We start from the raw sequence: 20,662 nt of genomic DNA on the forward strand, positions 1-20,662 counted from the left end.
AAGTACAACATTTTTTGTTGGATGTTCATTTTCACGACATTAATACGACCCACGAGAGATAAGGACAGAGGCGACCACTGGGAGAGTTTCAGTTTAGTTTGGTCCAGCAGTTTGACAATTCTCCTTGAATAAGTCTATATATTTACGAGTGACTGAAATACCCAGATAAGAGAATTTGCTATTTTCAACTTTCAAAGGGAGGTTGCTCTAATGAGCGTGCTTCATTGTTGATGGGGAAGATTTCACTTTTATGGAAGTTTAGTTTATATCCAGAGTGTTGACCGAACTGATCAAGCAGTGATAAGACATTGGGCAGAGAGGTCGTCGGGTCCGAGATGAACAGCAGGAGGTCATCGGCGTAAAGAGAGACCTTGTGTTCTCTGCCGTTCCTCTCAACACCTGATATGGCCTTACAACTACGGAGGGCAATGGCTAGAGTTTCAATAGCTAAATCGAATAGCATTGGGCTTAGAGGGCAGCCCTGGCGAGTTCCCCGATGTACATGAAATGGTTTCGACCGCTGGGAATTTGTGCGGATTGAAGCAGAGGGATTAGAGTATAGCAACTTTATCCATGAAGTAAACATTGGACCAAAGCTGAATTCATCTAAGGCAGGGTTTTTTAACCATGGGGCCGCGGCCCTTCGAAGGGCCGCGAGTGCCACCTGCAGGGCCGCGAGGGGATAATATGTTTGCATCTGTGGGCCGTAAGGGCCGTGATCGTTGGCCTGCAGTATACTCTCCGACCACCAGAGGCAGTATCATCAGTTAGAAGTAGTGGAACTTTACAACGCGATACGCGCGACACTCAGCAGTATAACCACTTCCTCCACAACATCCTCTTTACCAGGTCTTACCTAAATGCTGCATATGGTCGCCCTGTGCTTGGGTAAAGGTTGAACTTGTTACGGGACGTATGGAGGCTCAAGTGCAGAACAGAGATACTCGGAGGACTGAAGTACAAAATGATAAATTTATTTACAAACACAAAATAAACACAACTGAGGACGCTCAACCCTAAAAACAGGCGAGGAAAAACAAACTAACTGACGAAAACAAAGAGCGACTAACAGCCGAATATAAACTAAAGCATCGTGCTAACACGAGTTAAGCAATGCTACAAACAAAGCAGAGGCAAAGCAACGGACTCAAAACGCGAGTCGAGTTGAAGGTCTAAAAACTAACACTTATCTGAGATTAACTAAAGGAGGGGGAAGCAAGGCTGGTGATTGTCTGAACTGCCGAAGATCCGTCGTGACGAGTCCAGGGTGTATGCAGAGTAGCTCCGTGCTGTGAGTAAAGTCGGCAAAGTAGAAGAGCTCCGTGGCTGCAGGGGATTGTTACTGAACACGGTCCGGCACTGGACAGCAGGCTGGAGGCTCTTTAAATGCAACTGCTGCAGCCACTAACTCCGCTCAGCTGCGTCTCATCTGCTGATCAGCAATTAGCCACACCTGATCGTCCTTACACCACCAGCCGAGTGCACGCCCTCCTAAGAGCAAAGAGATAGAGAAAAAAAAGAGAAGGGAGAGAGCTGCCACTAACCACTGGCAGAGGTGGAGGGCGTGACAGAACTATTTGCCGCAAGTATTCGTCGCTCTTTCGGCGGTGACACAAGATGTCTCATATCAAGGTTCTGTTTTAAAAGACGATACAATGCCAATAGCTGCTGAAGCACATAGCCGCCGCCATTGTTGTTTGTTCTCGACTACTGCACATGTCCAAATGATTCGTCTTACTGTCACAGCGTCTCCGTGTAAACGGGGCCTGAATCTGAATGGAAACGTAATGGAGAGGTTCTTAAAACGAAAAAATAATGACGGCAACGGGGGGCAGCGCTACACAAAACAGAATGCTCTTTTTAATTTCACCAAATCTACCTAACTTCATTGAGCACCTAATTTTATTGCTTTTGTTGCTAAGTTTATATTGTGTTACTTATTTGACAAACATGCACTAAAACATGATTTTATATGAGCAAAATTAATTAAATGATCTTAACTTGTGCAAGGTTTTAAGCATAATTAGCCAATGTATAGGTTATATATTGATTAAAAAACATACAAATGAAGAACAGTATTCATTATTACAACATAGTGACACAAATAGCTATTAAATAAAAATGACCGCAAAAGTTAAAATCAGAACCATTCACTCGATTGGGCACCAGACTACCTTGCCCTGAAAATGTTGGGCCCCAAGGTCAAAAACGTTAAGAAACCCTGATCTAAGGTACTAAATAAGAACTTTCATTCGACGCGGTCGAATGCTTTTTCAGCATCCATGGAGACCACACACTCAGGGGTCTCCCCGGAGCTCGTATAGATAATATTAAACAAACGCTGCATGTTAAAATAAGATTGTCTGTTTTTAATAAAACCAGTTTGGTCCTCTGAAATAATAGTGGGAAGTATGTTTTCTAATCTGCGAGCTAAGATCTTGGCTAGGACTTTATTGTCTGTATTAAAAAGAGAGATGGGGCTATAGGAGGCGCAGTCCAGCGGGTCCTTTCCTGTCTTAGCTATGAGCTTTATACAAGCCTCATTAAATGATGGTGGGAGAGAGCCCTTTGAGTGTGATTCAGACAAAACTGCACATAACTGTGGAGAAAGTAAAGATGAGAATTTCTTGAAAAAGTCAACCGGAAAGCCATCAGGGCCAGGACATTTTCCAGACTGCATTGAAGAGATGGCTGAGACGATTTCTGATTGGGTTATGGGCTCTTCCAATCTCTTTCTACAGTCTGGAGAGAGTTTGGGAATTGAAAGATTTCTTTGGAAGTCGATGGTAGCGTTGTGATCAACATGAGACTCTGAGGTGTAGAGCTGTGAGTAGAAGTCTCTGAAAGCTTCATTTATTTTTAAATGCTCCAAAGTTGTGAGACCATTGGGCATCCGTATCTCAGGTGTACTTTGTTTAACTCTGCTACCTTTGAGTTGGTTGGCGAGTAGTTTTTCAGGCTTGTCACCATGTAGGTAAAACATGGACTTATTTTTTAGAAGTAGATTTTCAGTAGAATGAGTTGTGAGAAGATCTAATTTGGTTTGAAGTTCTACAGATGTTTTATAGAGGTTGGAATTTTTACTTTGGGCATAATGTTTGTCGATGTCTTTAATTTGGTCAGCCAGCTCATCGCGCTCTCTACAGGACCTTCGTTTCAATTGTGCAGTGTATGATATGATCTGCTCCCTGAGATATGCTTTAAGCGCGTCCCACACTATTAAGCTAGATATGTCAGGGGAGTTGTTAGTAATAAGAAAAAAGACAATTTCTTCCTCCATAAATTTTACAAATTTATCGTCCGACAGTGAAGTTGTATTCAGTTGCAAATGCCTGCTTTTCTGTGGGACTCCAGGCAGGGATACTGTCAGAGTGACGGGAGCATGGTCAGAGATAATTATACTTTCATAAGCACAGGAATGGACAAGCAGGAGAAGCTGGATATCGAGAAGAAAATAGTCAATCCTGTTGTACATGTGATGGACATGCGAAAAGAAAGAATAATCTCTATCGTTGGGGTGTAGGGAGCGCCACACGACACGGACTCCATAGTTAGAGAGGAATGTCTGGATAGTAGAGGCTGATTTACTTGGTATAATAATGTTGGAAGAGGATCTATCTTAAACCGGGTCAAAACAACAGTTGAAATCTCCTCCGAATATGACAGAGTATGTGTTAAGGTCCGGGAGTAATGAAAAAAGTTTCTCAAAAAAGGACGCATCATATGAATTGGGGGCATAGACATTTACAAAAACGACGATAAAATGAGATATTTTCATTAATCAGTATCGAGACCCCTCTGGCTTTGCCTTGAAAGGAGGAGTGAAACCTCTGCCCCCTCCAGCACCGCAAAAGTCGAATGTGAGTTTCCTGTAGGAATGCTATTTCTGTCTGAAGCTGTTTGAGGTGTGAGAAGACCTTTCTTCTTTTAATAGGATGGTGAAGGCCCTTGACATTCCAGCTTACAAATTTCAGATGCCTGTCCATATAGCTCGACGAAGAGGGATGAAGTGTAAAAAAGGTAGACCATAAAATAGTCCTATGCTAAAGCTGAAGAAGGTGTAAACTGGTTTTATGTGTGGATAGCTAACATATTGCTGGCAGCGACTATACCCCTTACCTCCCTCCCCACCCCAAAAAAGAAGGCTGCTAAAAAAAAAAGCAGCCATGCTCTTAAAAATCATTGTCAAAACAAACACACTTCCTATCTTGCACTAACGATAGAGTCACTCCAGTAAAAAAGAAAAATAAACGTGCGTATAAGCCCTTATAGAATTAGAATAAAATTATGCTTCATTTTTCCACAGTAGTGGCAAAAAATGAGAGGGGGGAAAAAACACAAACAACCCCACGGCAGGATGCTGGGAATGCAATACAGAGCTACAGTGATAGGGAATTAAATCTTATAGAAACAAGTAGGTTCTGGACCGTCATATCTGAACTAAACGTTATGATGAGCAGGGGACGGTTATATAAAAACTGGTAGAACGAACACAGTATTCATGTGTAATAAAACTGACACAAGAGAAGTATACATGAGCAGACATTTCTGGTAGCTGACTTAGTTATAGACTGCGTAATGGCATTAACAGATGTAACAGAACAGAGGTTTAGCTGCTAGCGAGCGATGAGCTCTATCAATGTCAGGAGGGGACGGCAGCGTCTCGGTTCCAAAAATCTCGCACAGCAATTTAGAGAAGAATTTATTGGGTCGCCCACTTTCTATGGACTCTGGAATGCAGAGGATGCGAATATTTTGGCGTCTGCTGCGGCTTTCCAAGTCTGTCACTTTGGCCTTTAGCTTCACCTTGTCCTCACGCAGAGCGGAACAGGTGCCTTCGAGGTCCAAAACCCGCTGGCTCAGGTCTTCAGTGACAAGCTCGAGGGAGGAGACACGCTGGCCATGTTCTTCCACTGCAAGTCGTGTCTGGTCGAGTTTGGAGTCCAGCTGAGTGAACAAAGTTCTGAATTCAGCAGCTATCTCCTCTCAGTGTTTTTCAAGCAGCCTCCAGTGTTAAGCTAGCCTCGTCTTTTTTGCTCGATTTAGTGGCTTTGGAAGCCAGTTAAAAAAGGATTTGAGCTAAGTTGAGGGAAAGAGGCGGAAAAATATCGCAGTTCCTCATCTTATCTTTTATCTCTACAGAAAAACAAAGGGGTCTGTTTCTGTGGAGGAGCAGCTGTCCAGATGTGCTTTGTGTCAGGACGTCCTGAGAGATCCAGTTTCTACCAGCTGTGGACACTGGTTCTGCAGACAGTGTCTCACCTCATACTGGGACCAGTCTACTTCATCAGGAGAGTCCTCCTGTCCCCAGTGTGGACAAAGACCTGTAATAAGACGAGGACTGCAGATATCCAGTCAGTCCAGCACTGAAATCAGTAAGACTGAAGTCACTGAGTCTGAAAACCAGACTTTATCATTTATTACATTTGTTGTTAATGCTGTTAATATTTACATTAATATAGTCAAATGTGTCAATATAATTTAACCTGGTTATATTTAATATGTTCTTCTTCTCTTGTAGCAGCACACATTTATCACAGGGAGGTTTTTGTGTCAGTCAGTTTGTTTAATAAATCCAGTCTCAGGATATGTTTCTTCTCTTTCAGCAGATAGAGGTCAGCAGGAGGTTTTAGATGAATATAAGATCAGTCTGAGGAGGAGATATGAACATGTGGCTGAAGGAAGTGACGAAACAGGAAGTAAGAAAGGAAGTGATGAAACAGGAAGGAGCATCCTCCTCAACAGGATCTACACTAAGCTCTACATCACAGAGGGGCAGAGAGAAGAGGTGAACACCCAACATGAGGTGAGACAGATGGAGACAGACTCTAAAAAGAAGACCCTCCATGAGACTCCAATCAAGTGCCAGGACATCTTTAAAGCCTTACCGGACCAACAGGAACCAAAGACAGAAGCTCAACCTGACCAACAGGGTCCAAAGACAGAAGCTCAACCCGACCAACAGAAACCAAAGACAGGAGCTCAACCCGACCAACAGGAACCAAAGACAGGAGCTCAACCCGACCAACAGGAACCAAAGACAGGAGCTCAACCCGACCAACAGGAACTAAAGACAGGAGCTCAACCCGACCAACAGGAACCAAAGACAGGAGCTCAACCCGACCAACAGGAACCAAAGACAGGAGCTCAACCCGACCAACAGGAACCAAAGATAGGAGCTCAACCCGACCAACAGGAACCAAAGACAGGAGCTCAACCTGACCAACAGGAACCCATCAGAGTGGTTCTGACAAACGGCGTGGCTGGTGTTGGAAAAACCTTCTCAGTGCAGAAGTTCACTCTGGACTGGGCCGAGGGCTCAGAGAACCAAGACGTCAGTCTGCTGATCCTGCTTTCATTCAGGGAGCTGAACTTGGTCAGAGATCAGCGCTACAGTCTTCTTGAGCTGCTCCGTGTTTTCCATCCAACATTACAGAAGCTGGCAGCAGAGACGCTCGCTGTCTGTAAACTGTTGTTCATCTTTGACGGCCTGGATGAAAGCAGACTGTCATTGGACTTCACAAACAGGGAGGTTGTGTCTGATGTCACACAGAAGTCATCGTTAAACACACTGTTCACAAACCTCATCAAGGGGAATCTGCTCCCCTCAGCTCTCATCTGGATCACTTCTCGACCTGCAGCAGCCAATCAGATCCCTCCTTCATGTGTTGACAGGGTAACAGAAGTACGAGGCTTCACTGACGCCCAGAAGGAGGAGTACTTCAGGAGGAGGTTCAGTGATGAAGATCTGTCCAGCAGAATCATCTCACACATCCAGACATCCAGGAGCCTCCACATCATGTGTCTGATCCCGGTCTTCTGCTGGATCACTGCCACAGTTCTGGAGCACATGATGAGCACAGAGCAGAGAGGAGAGCTGCCCAAGACCCTGACTGACATGTACTCACACTTCCTGCTGGTTCAGACAAAGAGGAAGAAGAACAAGTATCATCAGGTGAGTCCACATGAGCAGACGGAGGCCGACAGGGAAGTTCTTCTGAAGCTGGGGAGGCTGGCGTTTGAACATCTGGAGGACGGAAACATGATGTTCTACCAAGAAGACCTGGAGCGGTGTGGTCTGGATGTCACAGAGGCCTCGGTGTACTCAGGAGTTTGTACAGAGATCTTCAAAACAGAGAGTGTGATGTTCCAGAAATCAGTCTACTGCTTTGTTCACCTGAGCGTTCAGGAGTTTCTGGCTGCAGTCTACATGTTCCACTGTTTCACCAACAGGAAGAGAGGTGTAGTGGAGGCTTTCCTCAAAGACTTCCCACACAGGGAATCATCTGGAAATACTTTTTTAAAGAAGATTTTGAACTTTTTCAAAACTCCTGAAAGCTATGACTCATCTCTGGTAGTCTTCCTGAGAGGTGCCATGGAGAAATCCCTGGAAAGTAAGAACGGTCACCTGGACCTGTTTGTTCGCTTCCTTCATGGTCTTTCTCTGGAGTCAAACCAGAGACTCTTAGGAAGCCTGCTGGGTCAGACAGACAACAGTCCAGAAATGATCCAGAGAGTCATCAACAACCTGAAGGAGATGAACAGTTATAACATCTCTCCTGACAGAAGCATCAACATCTTCCACTGTCTGACGGAGATGAAGGACCTCTCAGTCCATCAGGAGATCCAAGAGTTCCTGAAGTCAGAGAACAGATCAGGGAAGGAACTCTCTGAGATCCACTGCTCTGCTCTGGCCTACATGCTGCAGATGTCTGAGGAGGTTCTGGATGAGCTGGACCTGAAGAAGTACAAGACATCAGAGCAGGGACGACTGAGACTGATTCCAGCTGTGAGGAACTGCAGGAAGGCAGAGTAAGTCCAGATGTGATTAAATATGAGTATAAATAAAGTAACAATAAGCTGTTTAGTTCTTCATATATATATATAATATATAATCTCTCTGTTTGTGGAAACAGAGTTCATCTATATTCAGTAAATGAAGAATATTTGTCTCTGTCTTGATTCAAAGTGCTCGGACATTTGTGTTTTCCTCCTTCATGGACTCGAGAGTAAAGTCTGAGTTGTGTTAGCGTGCGTGAAAAGGGACGTTTGATGAGTTTGTCTGTCCTGACTTTATGCTGACAGTAAGAACTTAAAGTAACACAGCTAACGAGAGGTAACAGTGACATGATGAGTGAAGTTACCAACAGTCATGTCTTACATCACGTTACAGACAGAAGGTGGATCAAAAAGTCAAGCAGCCAAAATAATAGATTTCATTACATTGAACTGTGTTAGTCAGGTATTATATTGTGTTGGATCAGATCACAGATTGAAGTCATGGATGATTTTATTGGCCGCTCTCCTCTGAACTGCCCCTTTTATTACAACTTTACAAACCCCGAACAAGAATCCATCTGAGAATAATGAATTTACTAAAAGCTACAAAAACAAGATTTATTTCTCTGTTGAGCTTTGATAAAGTTGAGCATGTGACAGCGGGGTTAGAGGTAAATAAAAGTAACAGAGTGATTTATGACAACAAACAACATAAATTGAGTCCCCGGTCTGCTGCTTGTTTTGCTCTGACTTTATGAACAGATGCAGCTTGTCACAGGTTCGTTTTTAAAAGTGAAAAGATGATGGCTCAGTCGGGAAAACTTCTGTTGGTGGGTTTTTATTCACCAAAGAAAATATATACAACCATGTAAAAAATGTGCCAAAATCCCGGTCAGTGAACAAACAAAAGAAAACAAACAAAGTATTTACAATACTTTACAGAAAAGGGCAACACGATGTGTTGGGAACAAACGTGATCTGGTCACTTTTTCTGTTCGCTCTCATTTTGTCTCATTTTGACACAGAGGGTAACAAAGACAAAGGGTGCGTTCGGATTGTCCCTCCTGTCCACTAACACTCGGCTTTCTTCCTTTATCCCTGGAAGCAGTTAAGTGGCGGCCATGATTAGAGCCGTCCATAGTCCATTTTCTGTAAACTGTAGTTCCACCACGGCAGACTCACGTCTCTGACCTCCGCCGCCGTCACATTATTATGACATCACCGAGTGAAGTTTACTAACACCTTTCCTAAATCCTTTATGAAGTCTCCTAACACCTTTCCTAAGTCCTTTATGAAGTCACCTAACACCTTTCCGAAGTCCTTTATGAAGTCACCTAACACCTTTCCGAAGTCCTTTATGAAGTCTCCTAACACCTTTCCTAACTCCTTTATGAAGTCTCCTAACACCTTTCACTAAGTCCTTTATGAAGTCTCCTAACACCTTTCACTAAGTCCTTTATGAAGTCTCCTAACACCTTTCCTAAGTCCTTTATGAAGTCTCCTAACACCTTTCACTAAGTCCTTTATGAAGTCTCCTAACACCTTTCCTTCACCCTGTGATGTTTTCACGGGGTGAAGGAAAGGTGGATAGTGAAAGTAGATAGGAGGGACAATCTGAATGCACCCAGAGACTAAATAGACATGGGACAATCAGACACAGGTGAGACTAATCAGGGTCATCAACAAGGCGGGAAACACAAGAAACACAAGACCAGAACACTTGAGCACAAGTACAATTAAAAACCTGACACTGAAAACACAACCTCAACAAGATATTACAAAATAAAACAGGAAACACCAAAGACGAGACTTAAAACAGGAAACACCAAACTAGGAACCTTAACATAGGAAAAAATATTACGGACAACATAGTGTAGAAGGACACAAGGATACAAAGTAAGACAGGAAACAGTGAAGACTAGAACTATAATATAAATCAGAAAACACACAGGGAACAATGAGAACTAAAAACAGGAAATCAGAACTAAATCATGACATCAGAGAAACACGTTTACAAGTGATGGAAATGTTTGTTAACAAAATTAAAATTGGATGAAAATATGAAGACGTTCCTTGAAATAACATTATCTACCATTTGTTTTACAACAGGTTTTATAACTGTGGACTATCAGAGACTCACTGTGAAGTCGTGGCCTCAGCTCTGAAGTCCAACCCCTCCCATCTGAGGGAGCTGGACCTGAGTGAGAACAAGCTGCAGGATTCAGGAGTGAAACTGCTGTCTGCTGGACTGAAGAGTCCAAACTGTAGACTGGAGACTCTGAGGTAAGACTACAGGTTTCATTTCTCTCTTCACATTAATATGATGAGAAGCTAAACTTTAAGAGAGTCAATCGAGGATTTAAAACATAAAATACAAACATGAGATGATGTCAGTCTTTCAGACAGCGCTGTCATCAAAAACAACAAACGTCTCTCTGTCATCAGAAAAGGACGAACACAAGATGAAGTGAGAAAATGAAACCTGAGGGGGAAATCACTGAGAACAAGAGAGAGATACTGATCATATATTAAAGAAAGATGAAGATGTGACGGTACATTTCTTCTGACAGCTGCAGCTGTAAAACCTGGAATCAGGGTTCCCACGCGTCCTGGAAAACCTGGAAAATGATCAATGCATTTTCCAGTCATGGAAAACGTAAAATGAGAAAAAATGTCAAATGTCCTGGAAACGGTTTAGTTTCCCTGGAAATGTATTTATCCTTCCCCGGCCAATGTGAACGGATTAAAAGTTCTGCGCATGGATTTGTCCACTTATCTTCTGACAACATGAAGACACAGCGCTTCTTTGCCGGCGCAGCGCCCCACGTGACGCTACCCAACACAGTCACATGAATGATTGTCATTATCAGCACATCATCACCATTACTTACTGTATGTTTATACTCTGCTGCCAAGAAGGCAGACTATCAGACAGAATGCTATTTGGACTTTCAGAATAAAAGACAGTCTTAAGATAACCTGAAGAACTCCTCACAGAAGATCACAACAGATGGATCAGTGTTCCTGTCTCACCACAGCCATGACAGCACACATGTGAGAGGGAGTTTTACATGTTCTTAAATCTGCTTGGTGTGATAAAGGTCATATGTGTCATTTTAATTCTAGGAATTGTATATGTTACACATTTAGATAAGGCTGTAGTGTTTTAAAAGCAGCCTCCCACAGTGGTCAGGGATAAGCCCAAGTCCCTCTCTCATTGGTGTTTGATGCAGGATAAGCTGTCAGAGGAGGCAGTGGACCAATCTCCTCCCTGAAGTTCTCTCCCTCAGTCTGAAGTCAGTGAAAGGCCTCATCCTTTATGATGTGTCCCAGGTGGTTTAAAGGGTAGTCTAAGCCTACCCTGGAAGTTTCCATGTTCAGTTTGTCAGTGTTCTAGCAGCAGCTGTTAATAAGGGCTTATTCCATACAGGGCGTGATGGTTAAGACCACCCATTAAAGGATTCTGTAAGGATTGAACAACATCACAGCTGAATGAAAGAATTGTCTCTTTTAAAAGAGTTTAAGGGTGGAACCATGAAGCTGATAAAGAGACAGACTTGCTCTGTTCATAAAGGAGATTTTCCTTCATCCATATAGACGTAGACTTCACATGATGATGCTAAAACAATTCAAGTAGAAAACAGGAAGTGAAGCGTCTGACCCTCAACAAGAATGACACATGATCATGTTACCTTTTTAAAGATTTCTTACTAAACAGTCAGAGTTTCATTATAAATACATTTAAATTATAGATATTTTATAGAACATGTTTGATTTTACACACACACACACACACACACACACACACACACACACACACACACACACACACACACAGACACACACACTCACAGAGACACACACACACACAGACACACATACACACACACACACACACACACACACACACACAGACAGTCCCAGGTGTGTGTAGCTCAGTAGAGTAGTGGGTGTGTAATCTTGACTGAGATCAGTAACATGTTGGTGTCTTTATTAACATGAACAGCTGGATGAATGTTTGGATGATGTCTGTAGAAAGCTGACATTTGAATGATCCACAATAACACAATGACAAAGTCTCTCTACTTATTTTAGGGACACACTCACTGATTGGACCTAGTTATGTTCTTATCATCTCATTCATCATTCTTTTTATTCTCTTCTTTTATTCTTTATTCAGATTGAGGAGCTGCAGTTTGTCAGAGATCAGCTGTTCTTCTCTGGCCTCAGCTCTGAAGTCCAACCCCTCCCATCTCAGACATCTGTACCTGGACTCCAACGAGCTGCAGGATTCAGGAGTGAAGCTGCTGAGTGATTTTCTGCAGAGTCCAAACTGTAGACTGGAGACTCTGAGGTCAGTTCACTTCTTCTCTGTTTGTGTTTTACATCTCATGTGTTTGATTATCAGCTGAAACATTTTCATGTTCACATGTTTCTGACCTCCATGAAGTTTTAGATTGAATGCTGTTCATGTTGATTTTCTTGTTTGAATCTGCATCATCAACAAATCTGATTTTTAACAAAATACTTTAAATGGAGTTCTTTAAGTTTTTAAAGTGAAAGTTTCTGATTTTTATTAAATGTTCAAAACTGAAGACACGAGATTATCTGAACTGACATATATGTGATTATTAAGCACACACACACACACACACACACACACTGACACACACAGACACACACACACACACACACACACATAGTCACCATCACCAACTCACACACATTGATGTTTTTAATCACACGTGCAAAGTAAAGCAAACTGCTTTATTCACGTCATCAATCAATTAATTAATTAAGTCTGTCATTGACCCCGCGTGCTTCAGCAACAGTTTATAAACAGAACTTTTTCAATGAAATAAATACCACAATAAAGCATAAACAAGCCGTCTTTAAAAATAAAGAGACGCGCTATAAATGACTGATCAAACAAACTCAATAATATCAGCGCCTGCCTGAACCAGCACCACTGCAGATGTTTCCATGCCAGCAAAACATGAACACTTACCGGCTATCTCTTTGGTTTGTCGGAGATGATCAACTTTGCACAGATCATTTTGTGGTTGTATTTTTCTCTGTAGTTTCAGCATATTAACCTGTCGCTCTGCCTCTGCTCCCCAGCTGTCTGTGTGCATCTCTCTTAATACCTCGGGTGCACTCGCGCTGTGACGATTCATTCCTTCCGTCTGCTTCCGTCCGTTTGACTCGACAGTTTGCATAATGTGCAGCAGACCCACCGACTCATCCGATTTGTATTACGATTAACTGATCATGTAAATGGATTGTAGTCTGCCATGCCTATGCAAAGTGAAGTTCCCCCCAAAACCTAGGGATGCCCATTGAAATATGATGAAAGGTTGAGCATTGACTTTAAGAGCAGACACGTCGGCTGGAATTTAATGTTAAAGAGACACGATTGTAATGCGACCTGCTGAATGAGGTCACATGACCATGACTAGTATGAAGGGGCTGGAAGACCTTACGCTTCAATAGTAAGTTAGTCATCTCTGATTTCCTTCAGGATTACATTTTCCTGTGCAAGTCCATCGTTCTGTTGAAGGTGCTTCTATCTAGGCGCCAAATGATGTGCCTTGACGGGAGCGTGGCCTACTGTTTATACTCCAACTTTTATCAATGTGATGCAGGTCGATTGTGAGCTGCTGGTTGGTATGGGTGGAGAGGCCAGAAACCGGTAGCCATGAGCACAAGTCCTAATAGCTGGATAGCCACACCCCGTTGAATTACAATATAGTGAGAACTCCACATGCACTTTAATCTATGATATTATCATCACCACACTAAGTTGGGTTCCACACGCATGCTAAATGACTTTTACTTCAGCTGTAGTAAACTACTCTGTGCTGACTCATTGCCGAATTAGAGAGAGCTCTCACAGGTTTACCTGCCAGCCGGACAACTGTCAGAGTGAAACGACTTTCAATTATAACACAATTACTGTGATAGTCTGGCCATTACATGGTTTAAAGGCTAAATGAGTAACAATTTAAGAATGCATATAGCAGAGATCGAGTATATCCTGTGTAAATGTCTCTCTGAGTCATGGCTGTCCACCAAGAGAGCGACGCACCAGTTCTGCTATCTCTGACCATGACTGAGCTTACAGGATCTATATCTGCTTTACCAAGGCTGGCCAGCCACTCATCCTCATATATTACCTGTAGTTAATTAAATATTGAATTAATTCCAGATGTCATAATGTGATTATGGCAAATCCTCATAACAGCAGTGTTGCAAGTATTTATGCAGCCCTAGTATGACTTCAAGCTGTTGAAACAAGCAATATGTTGAATAAAAGCCAGACACAGAAAATGGACTACTAGCCTGTTCATGCTGAAAAACTGTTATTGAATGACTGTGCAATAAATAAAACTTATAACACCATGCAGGGATTAACGTTTTCCGTCTACATGACGGAATTCTGTCAAATTAAAATTAGGAGATGGAACAAAAATTCACATAGCCGAAATTCGCAAGCATTCCTTATGCGCTGCGTGTCGTAAGCATTAGTGATGTGTCGGTCGCGAACGTAACGTCGGCTCTTTGAAGTGAACGACAGGAGCCGGCTCGTCATTGGGAGCAGATTAGTTTTTGTCTTGTCTTTTTTCTGTTAAAGCTGGCTATCATTGGTGAAGATGCGCGGTTGTGTCTGTGTCCTCACTGAGCAGGGGGTGGGAGGGGTTATACAAGCAGGAGACGAACAGGAGAGAGAGAGACAGAGATCAACATCTCTGTTATGTCCTCCTCGTATTTTTCTTTAAGTTTCGTTTCATTAAAACCGAAAGTAAACACAGTCGCGAGTCTCACGACGTGACTGCAGGTCTATTTTTTAGAACAGCATTTAAATGAATCAGAGCAACGATGTAACGTAGTTTTAAGAGGCAGCGTCAATCAAGTTATCATCTGTTGCAGCATGAAAGGCAGAAGATGATCAGGCAAAGAGGAGAACTTTTTATTTTGAACTTGATTTTTTAGAAAGAGGATTTGGTGTAGTGTTCCTTCATTTTGAGACATTATCACCATTTAGTTTCTATGTATTTATGTGTTTGGTGACCAAAACTGTAATAAGCTAAGAGAATGAGAAACAGTGAATGAGCCTTTAGATGCAACAGATAGACAATAAAGATGTAAATGTAGCCTGGGCTGAAAAATGAAAGGACATGAATCAGAATATTTGCAGATAATATTTAACAGAGGATGAGACAGGAGGAGAGGAGAGAGAGAGCAGGAGAAGGAACCAGTGAGATGAATGTGGAGTCAGGTCCAGGAAGCCCATTATCAGACCAGGACCCAGTTACATCCAAAGACCAGGACCCAGTTACATACAAAGACCAGGACCCAGTTACATACAAAGACCAGAGTCTCTCTATATCACTCAGTCAATCACCATATCCTGTACCAAACACTTCATATACAGTTAGAGATCACCTTAGTTGTTGTTTATTGTGAGGCAGCAACACCACACACACAAATACTTCAGTTATAGTTTTATATATTTTATGATTGCAGCAACACACTCATACAAAGACACACTAAACAGTTTTGCCTAAAATAAATGTTTTTCGAATGTTGACCTCGATATTTCAAAAATCTTGGCCAAGGCCGCTTTTTTATTTGGGTTTTTTCCTCTCTCTCTTCTTTTTCCTCTTCAAGCTGCAACTCTGCAGAGTGTATAAATAAGTGTTTATGTCATAAACATTTGATATTATGCATGTTTCTACATTAGTAATTCATATTGTTCCTCGTTTTATATTGTTGTTGGTAATAAATTAATTTAAGCACCAAAAACATCTGAAGGCCACTTGGGAGCTGAAAGAGCCGGTTCTCTAAAAAGAGCCGGAATTCCCATCACTACTCCAGAGCCCCTGGACCTGCCACTGCCTCCACTTCTAATAGAAAGTCAAGCCAAAGAAAGAAAGGAGGGTCAGGTGTAGCCATGCTTGAGACATTTGGCTTTGTGGCTAAAAAGAAAAAGTAAACTGTCACTATAGCTATGTTTGCAGCTGTTTACTTTTCAGGTTTTCAGGTTTCTTTTTGAGGTTCAAAGTCTTTTTTTTGTGAGGTTTAAATAAAATGTGGACAATTATTTCTTAAATAAGCTTTGTAAAACCCTTCTTGAAATTATTGGTTTGACCATATTCATAAGGGCCTTTTGGAGACCAACATAAATTAGTTGGAGAAAACAATGGTGCTTATTGACAGAGAATTGATCCGTTCTGACCAACCTAAAAAAACATTTTGTTTCTGTCATTGATGCTGAAGTTTAGGGAATTGGTTCTGTGAGCTGAAAGATCTCTAATAGTCCTTCTGATTTATCGCTGTGTGCCGGTGCCTATGTGGCAGCTGCTTGAGCCGAGAGAGCACTTTGGATGTAGTGGGCTACTGTTAAAGCACTATATAATGCACACCATGTGGGTTGGGCATGCCGAATTTTTTTCAGTCAAAACATATTTTTTTACTTTAATCTCTGCACCATGAGTGTCACAGGTGCAGACAGAAAACAGGGAGGAGGACCCAATTACAGTAAAACAAAAATATTTGTTGAACAAAAGGCAAAACAAAACTTACTCAATTAATGAATCCAAAACGTCCAAAAAACCACAAGGAACAAAACAAAGTAAATCCAGGCAGTAAAGAACACGGGGAAACAAGTAACTTCAAGCAAAGGACAAAAGACAATGAACTGACAAGAGGGTAAGAAAACACAGGCAGTACAACAGCACCCAGCTGGAAGAAACGATGTCCAAGCTGAAGCCCAGTGACTCAGCAGCTTTCACCTTCAGCACAGAGGACGTGGTGAAAGCCCTCAGGAAGACAAGGGAGAACAGCTCACCTGGCCCAGACAACATCAGCGGCCGCGTCCTGAAGCACTGTGCCGAGCAGCTAGGGGGCGTGTTTTTACTACTCCTTCATCGAGAACATCATCACGTTCTCCATCACATGCTGGTTCTACTCCACCAGCCTCCAGAACAGAAACCACCTGCAGAGCATAGCTACAGTCTGCTCTAAGGTCATTGGACTTCCTGTTAGAACTCTGTCGACCATCTATGAGCAGCAGACACTCAAGTTAGCTGGTCAGATCATGCAGGACCCTTCTCACGCTCTTTTCTCAGGGTTCGGGTGTCTCCCCTCAGGACGCCGTCTTCGCTGTCCCTGCTGCAGGACACAGAGGAGAAGAGCAACCTTCATCCCCAGGGCTGTCCAGCTCCTCAACTCCTGACCCCTCTGAACATCCCCTTCCCCCACTCTGACATCCTCCCCTGGACACCATCAACCCCCCTCCCTGGACACCATCAACCCCCCTCCCTGGACACCATCACCCCCTCTGCCCTGGACACCATCACCCCCCCTCTAAGGACACCATCACCCCCTCTCCCCTGGACATCATCACCCCCCCTCTAAGGACACCATCACCCCCTCTCCCCTGGACATCATCACCCCCCCTCCCCTGGACACCATCACCCCCCCTCCCTGGACACCATCACCCCCTCTGCCCTGGACACCATCACCCCCCCTCTAAGGACACCATCACCCCCCCCTCCCCTGGACATCATCACCCCCCCTCCCCTGGACACCATCACCCCCCCTCCCCTGGACATCATCACCCCCCCTCCCCTGGACATCATCACCCCCCCTCCCTAGACACCTTCACCCCCCCTCCCCTGGACACCATCACCCCCCCTCCCCTGGACATCATCACCCCCTCTGCCCTGGACACCATCACCCCCCCTCTAAGGACACCATCACCCCCTCTCCCCTGGACACCATCACCCCCCCTCTAAGGACACCATCACCCCCCCTCCCCTGGACATCATCACCCCCCCTCCCCTGGACACCATCACCCCCCCTCCCTGGACACCTTCACCCCCCCTCCCCCGGACACCTTCACCCCCCCTCCCTGGACACCTTCACCCCCCCTCCCTGGACACCATCATGTAGTATTCTAAGACATTTCACATTTTATATGACAGATTCTATGAGACCTTTGTACATATAGTACACATGGAGTAACATTTTGATGATTTATGCCAGTGTGGAGACAATGATACAGCTTTGAGGTCATTACCGGATTTCACCGATTTTTTTGGATGATCAGGCAGCTTCCTGCACCAGCGTGTGCTGCCATTGCCCGTGGGGCTGAGGTCATTGGAGTGGAGATGACATTCTCCTTTTGAGTTGAATCTGATTGAAGCAGCGTCTCCAGCTGCACACATGAACACGCATATTTGAGCGTATATTGCAGCGTGAGCCTGAAGAAACAGAATGACTGTGGAAGAGAGAGAGTTTGAAGTGTTTGACAGCAGCAGGTTGATTGGTTGAGAAAGTTGGTGGCAGAGTCTGGTTGGTTAATTCCAGGATGATACACGCCCAAAATCAGCTGCTCAGCAGAGAGAGAGAGAGACATAGTAGTAGGGGGTGTGGTTTCAGAATGAATGAAAGAATTACACCAGTCTTCCTGTCTGAACTCACGCTGAGCTCCATTAAATGTTCAAAACTGAAGACACAAGATTATCTGAACTGACATATGTGATTATGAAGTACACACACACACACACACACACACACACACACACACACACACACACACAGTCCCAGGTGTGTGTAGCTCAGTAGAGTAGTGGGTGTGTAATCTTGACTGAGATCAGGAACATGTTGGTGTCTTTATTGACATGAACAGCTGGATGAATGTTTGGATGATGTCTGTAGAAAGCTGACATTTGAATGATCCACAATAACACAATGACAAAGTCTCTCTACTTATTTTAGGGACACACTCACTGATTGGACCTAGTTATGTTCTTATCATCTCATTCATCATTCTTTTTATTCTCTTTTATTCTTTGTTCAGTTTGAGTCTCTGCAGTTTGTCAAAGATCAGCTGTTCTTCTCTGGCCTCAGCTCTGAAGTCCAACCCCTCCCATCTCAGACATCTGGACCTGACCAACAACAAGCTGCAGGATTCAGGAGTGAAGCTGCTGAGTGATTTTCTGCAGAGTCCAAACTGTAGACTGGAGACTCTGAGGTCAGTTCACTTCTTCTCTGTTTGTGTTTTACATCTCATGTGTTTGATTATCAGCTGAAACATTTTCATGTTCACATGTTTCTGACCTCCATGAAGTTTTAGATTGAATGCTGTTCATGTTGATTTTCTTGTTTGAATCTACATCATCAACAAATCTGATTTTTAACAAAATACTTTAAATGGAGTTCTTTAAGTTTTTAAAGTGAAAGTTTCTGATTTTTATTAAATGTTCAAAACTGAAGACACAAGATTATCTGAACTGACATATATGTGATTATTAAAGAGCATATTGCAGGTTAAAGACAAACTTAACTAATCATAGGAAAATACGTTAACAATACTGTTTTTAAATAAATTCAGAAGTTAATAACCCACAGGGTCTCCTGGAGACGTTTTAGTCTTTGCTCTTTACTTCCACATTCGGTTGTGACGTAACATAAGGGAGTCCTGCTGAATCCCCGTCTGTTTAACATGGAAAATCATGGCTCTGAGTGTCACTCCCGTCAATAAAGAGGAAGAAAACATGTATTCCTTTACATATAATGGTCCACTGGCTTATTATTCTGAACCTGTTAGATGTGATAGAGAGCAGAAACAGGCAGGATTAGAGGAATAACGGCCTCAGGAGAGAAGCTGTGGTGTGAGGAGAGACCCGGAGCAGGCGTCCTGCTGAGTGACAGGTGTCAGCTCGCCATATATGGGCTCGTGCTGTGTTCACATCAGCATATATAAAGTTTGTAATCACATTCAATCAATTAAAAAACTATTTGTAGAAGGTGCAAATGCCGATCATTCACCTTTACATTGTATGGGAGCTGCTCGTAAAAACGGCAAATCTGTACAACGTATTACGGTGCCGCGCTGTGCGCGCGCGCGAGGGAGAGACAGACAGACATAGAACCCGATTACACAGTCTGTGCAAATGCAGCACCATGTCTTTATTGTTTATTCCTGATGCAGCCCAGTGCTCACGTTGTTATAGAAAATACAGTGTATGATGCAGGATTCTCCTGATGTGAGTTCACAGCGCACGTCCACTGAACGTAATCCACACAAACATGCACAACAGCACACACACACACACACAGACACACACACACACACACACACAGACACACACACACACACACACACACACACACACACACACGCTCTGTTGCAACAGAGTTGGATTTATAATAAATCGTATGACTACATATATTAATACAGACTGTCCGGTGTCTGTTATGCTCACACTAGAGAATATAACAGAGGATTCCAGCAGATCAAATCATTAAATGTTTGTCTGTGTATATAATATTTTATGTTAAACAGCCAGAGATTTAAATTAATAAGGAAACGCTTTTGTGTCTGATGCTGAAATATTCAACGTGTCTGTTTGATCGTTTCTGAGGTTGTGGGAATAATTCACCAAAACACACTTTGAATAATCAGCCACTGACACTATGCACCCGAATGTGCTGCAGGGAGGCATCCTGTCTGTTCTCACTCACTACCACGTATCATTACTCCTCTTTAATCATGTTTTAGCCTGTTTTTTGTGCTTTAATTCTTTTGTGTTGCCTTTAAATGTTTGTTTATAAAGTGTTTGATGCTCTCGGTGCAAGACAAGTTCCCCCCAGGGGCAATAAAGGCTTCATTCATTCACTCATACACGTACGCATAAAGCCCATCAAAGCAGAGTAACAGAACACGACTCCCCTCATGTGACGTCATGTGACGCATTATTGAAAAAAAAGCGAGTTCGAAACAGCTACGCTAAAAACAGCAGAAATTTTACAGAAAATTGATGTACTTATTCTACAGCCTTTATCAGACAACATGAAGTGTTAATCTCAACTT

General features: G+C 43.1%; 1 protein-coding gene across 1 annotated transcript; it reads left to right on the forward strand.

Annotated features, from left to right (window-relative positions):
* Positions 1-3,382: 3,382 nt before the first annotated feature.
* LOC306825813 (protein NLRC3-like) lies at positions 3,383-18,878 on the forward strand (the record flags this gene model as incomplete). The annotated part of the gene is made up of 8 exons (XM_079346768.1): positions 3,383-3,469; positions 4,822-4,934; positions 5,143-5,375; positions 5,607-7,812; positions 9,889-10,062; positions 11,960-12,133; positions 18,647-18,820; positions 18,875-18,878. 8 exons carry the CDS (start codon positions 3,383-3,385, stop codon positions 18,876-18,878), a joined length of 3,165 nt encoding a protein of 1,054 aa, XP_079202894.1.
* Between the last annotated feature and the right edge of the window lie 1,784 nt (positions 18,879-20,662).

This window comes from Symphodus melops (genome assembly GCF_947650265.1).
Source record: "Symphodus melops genome assembly, chromosome: 6".
NCBI lineage: Eukaryota > Metazoa > Chordata > Actinopteri > Labriformes > Labridae > Symphodus > Symphodus melops.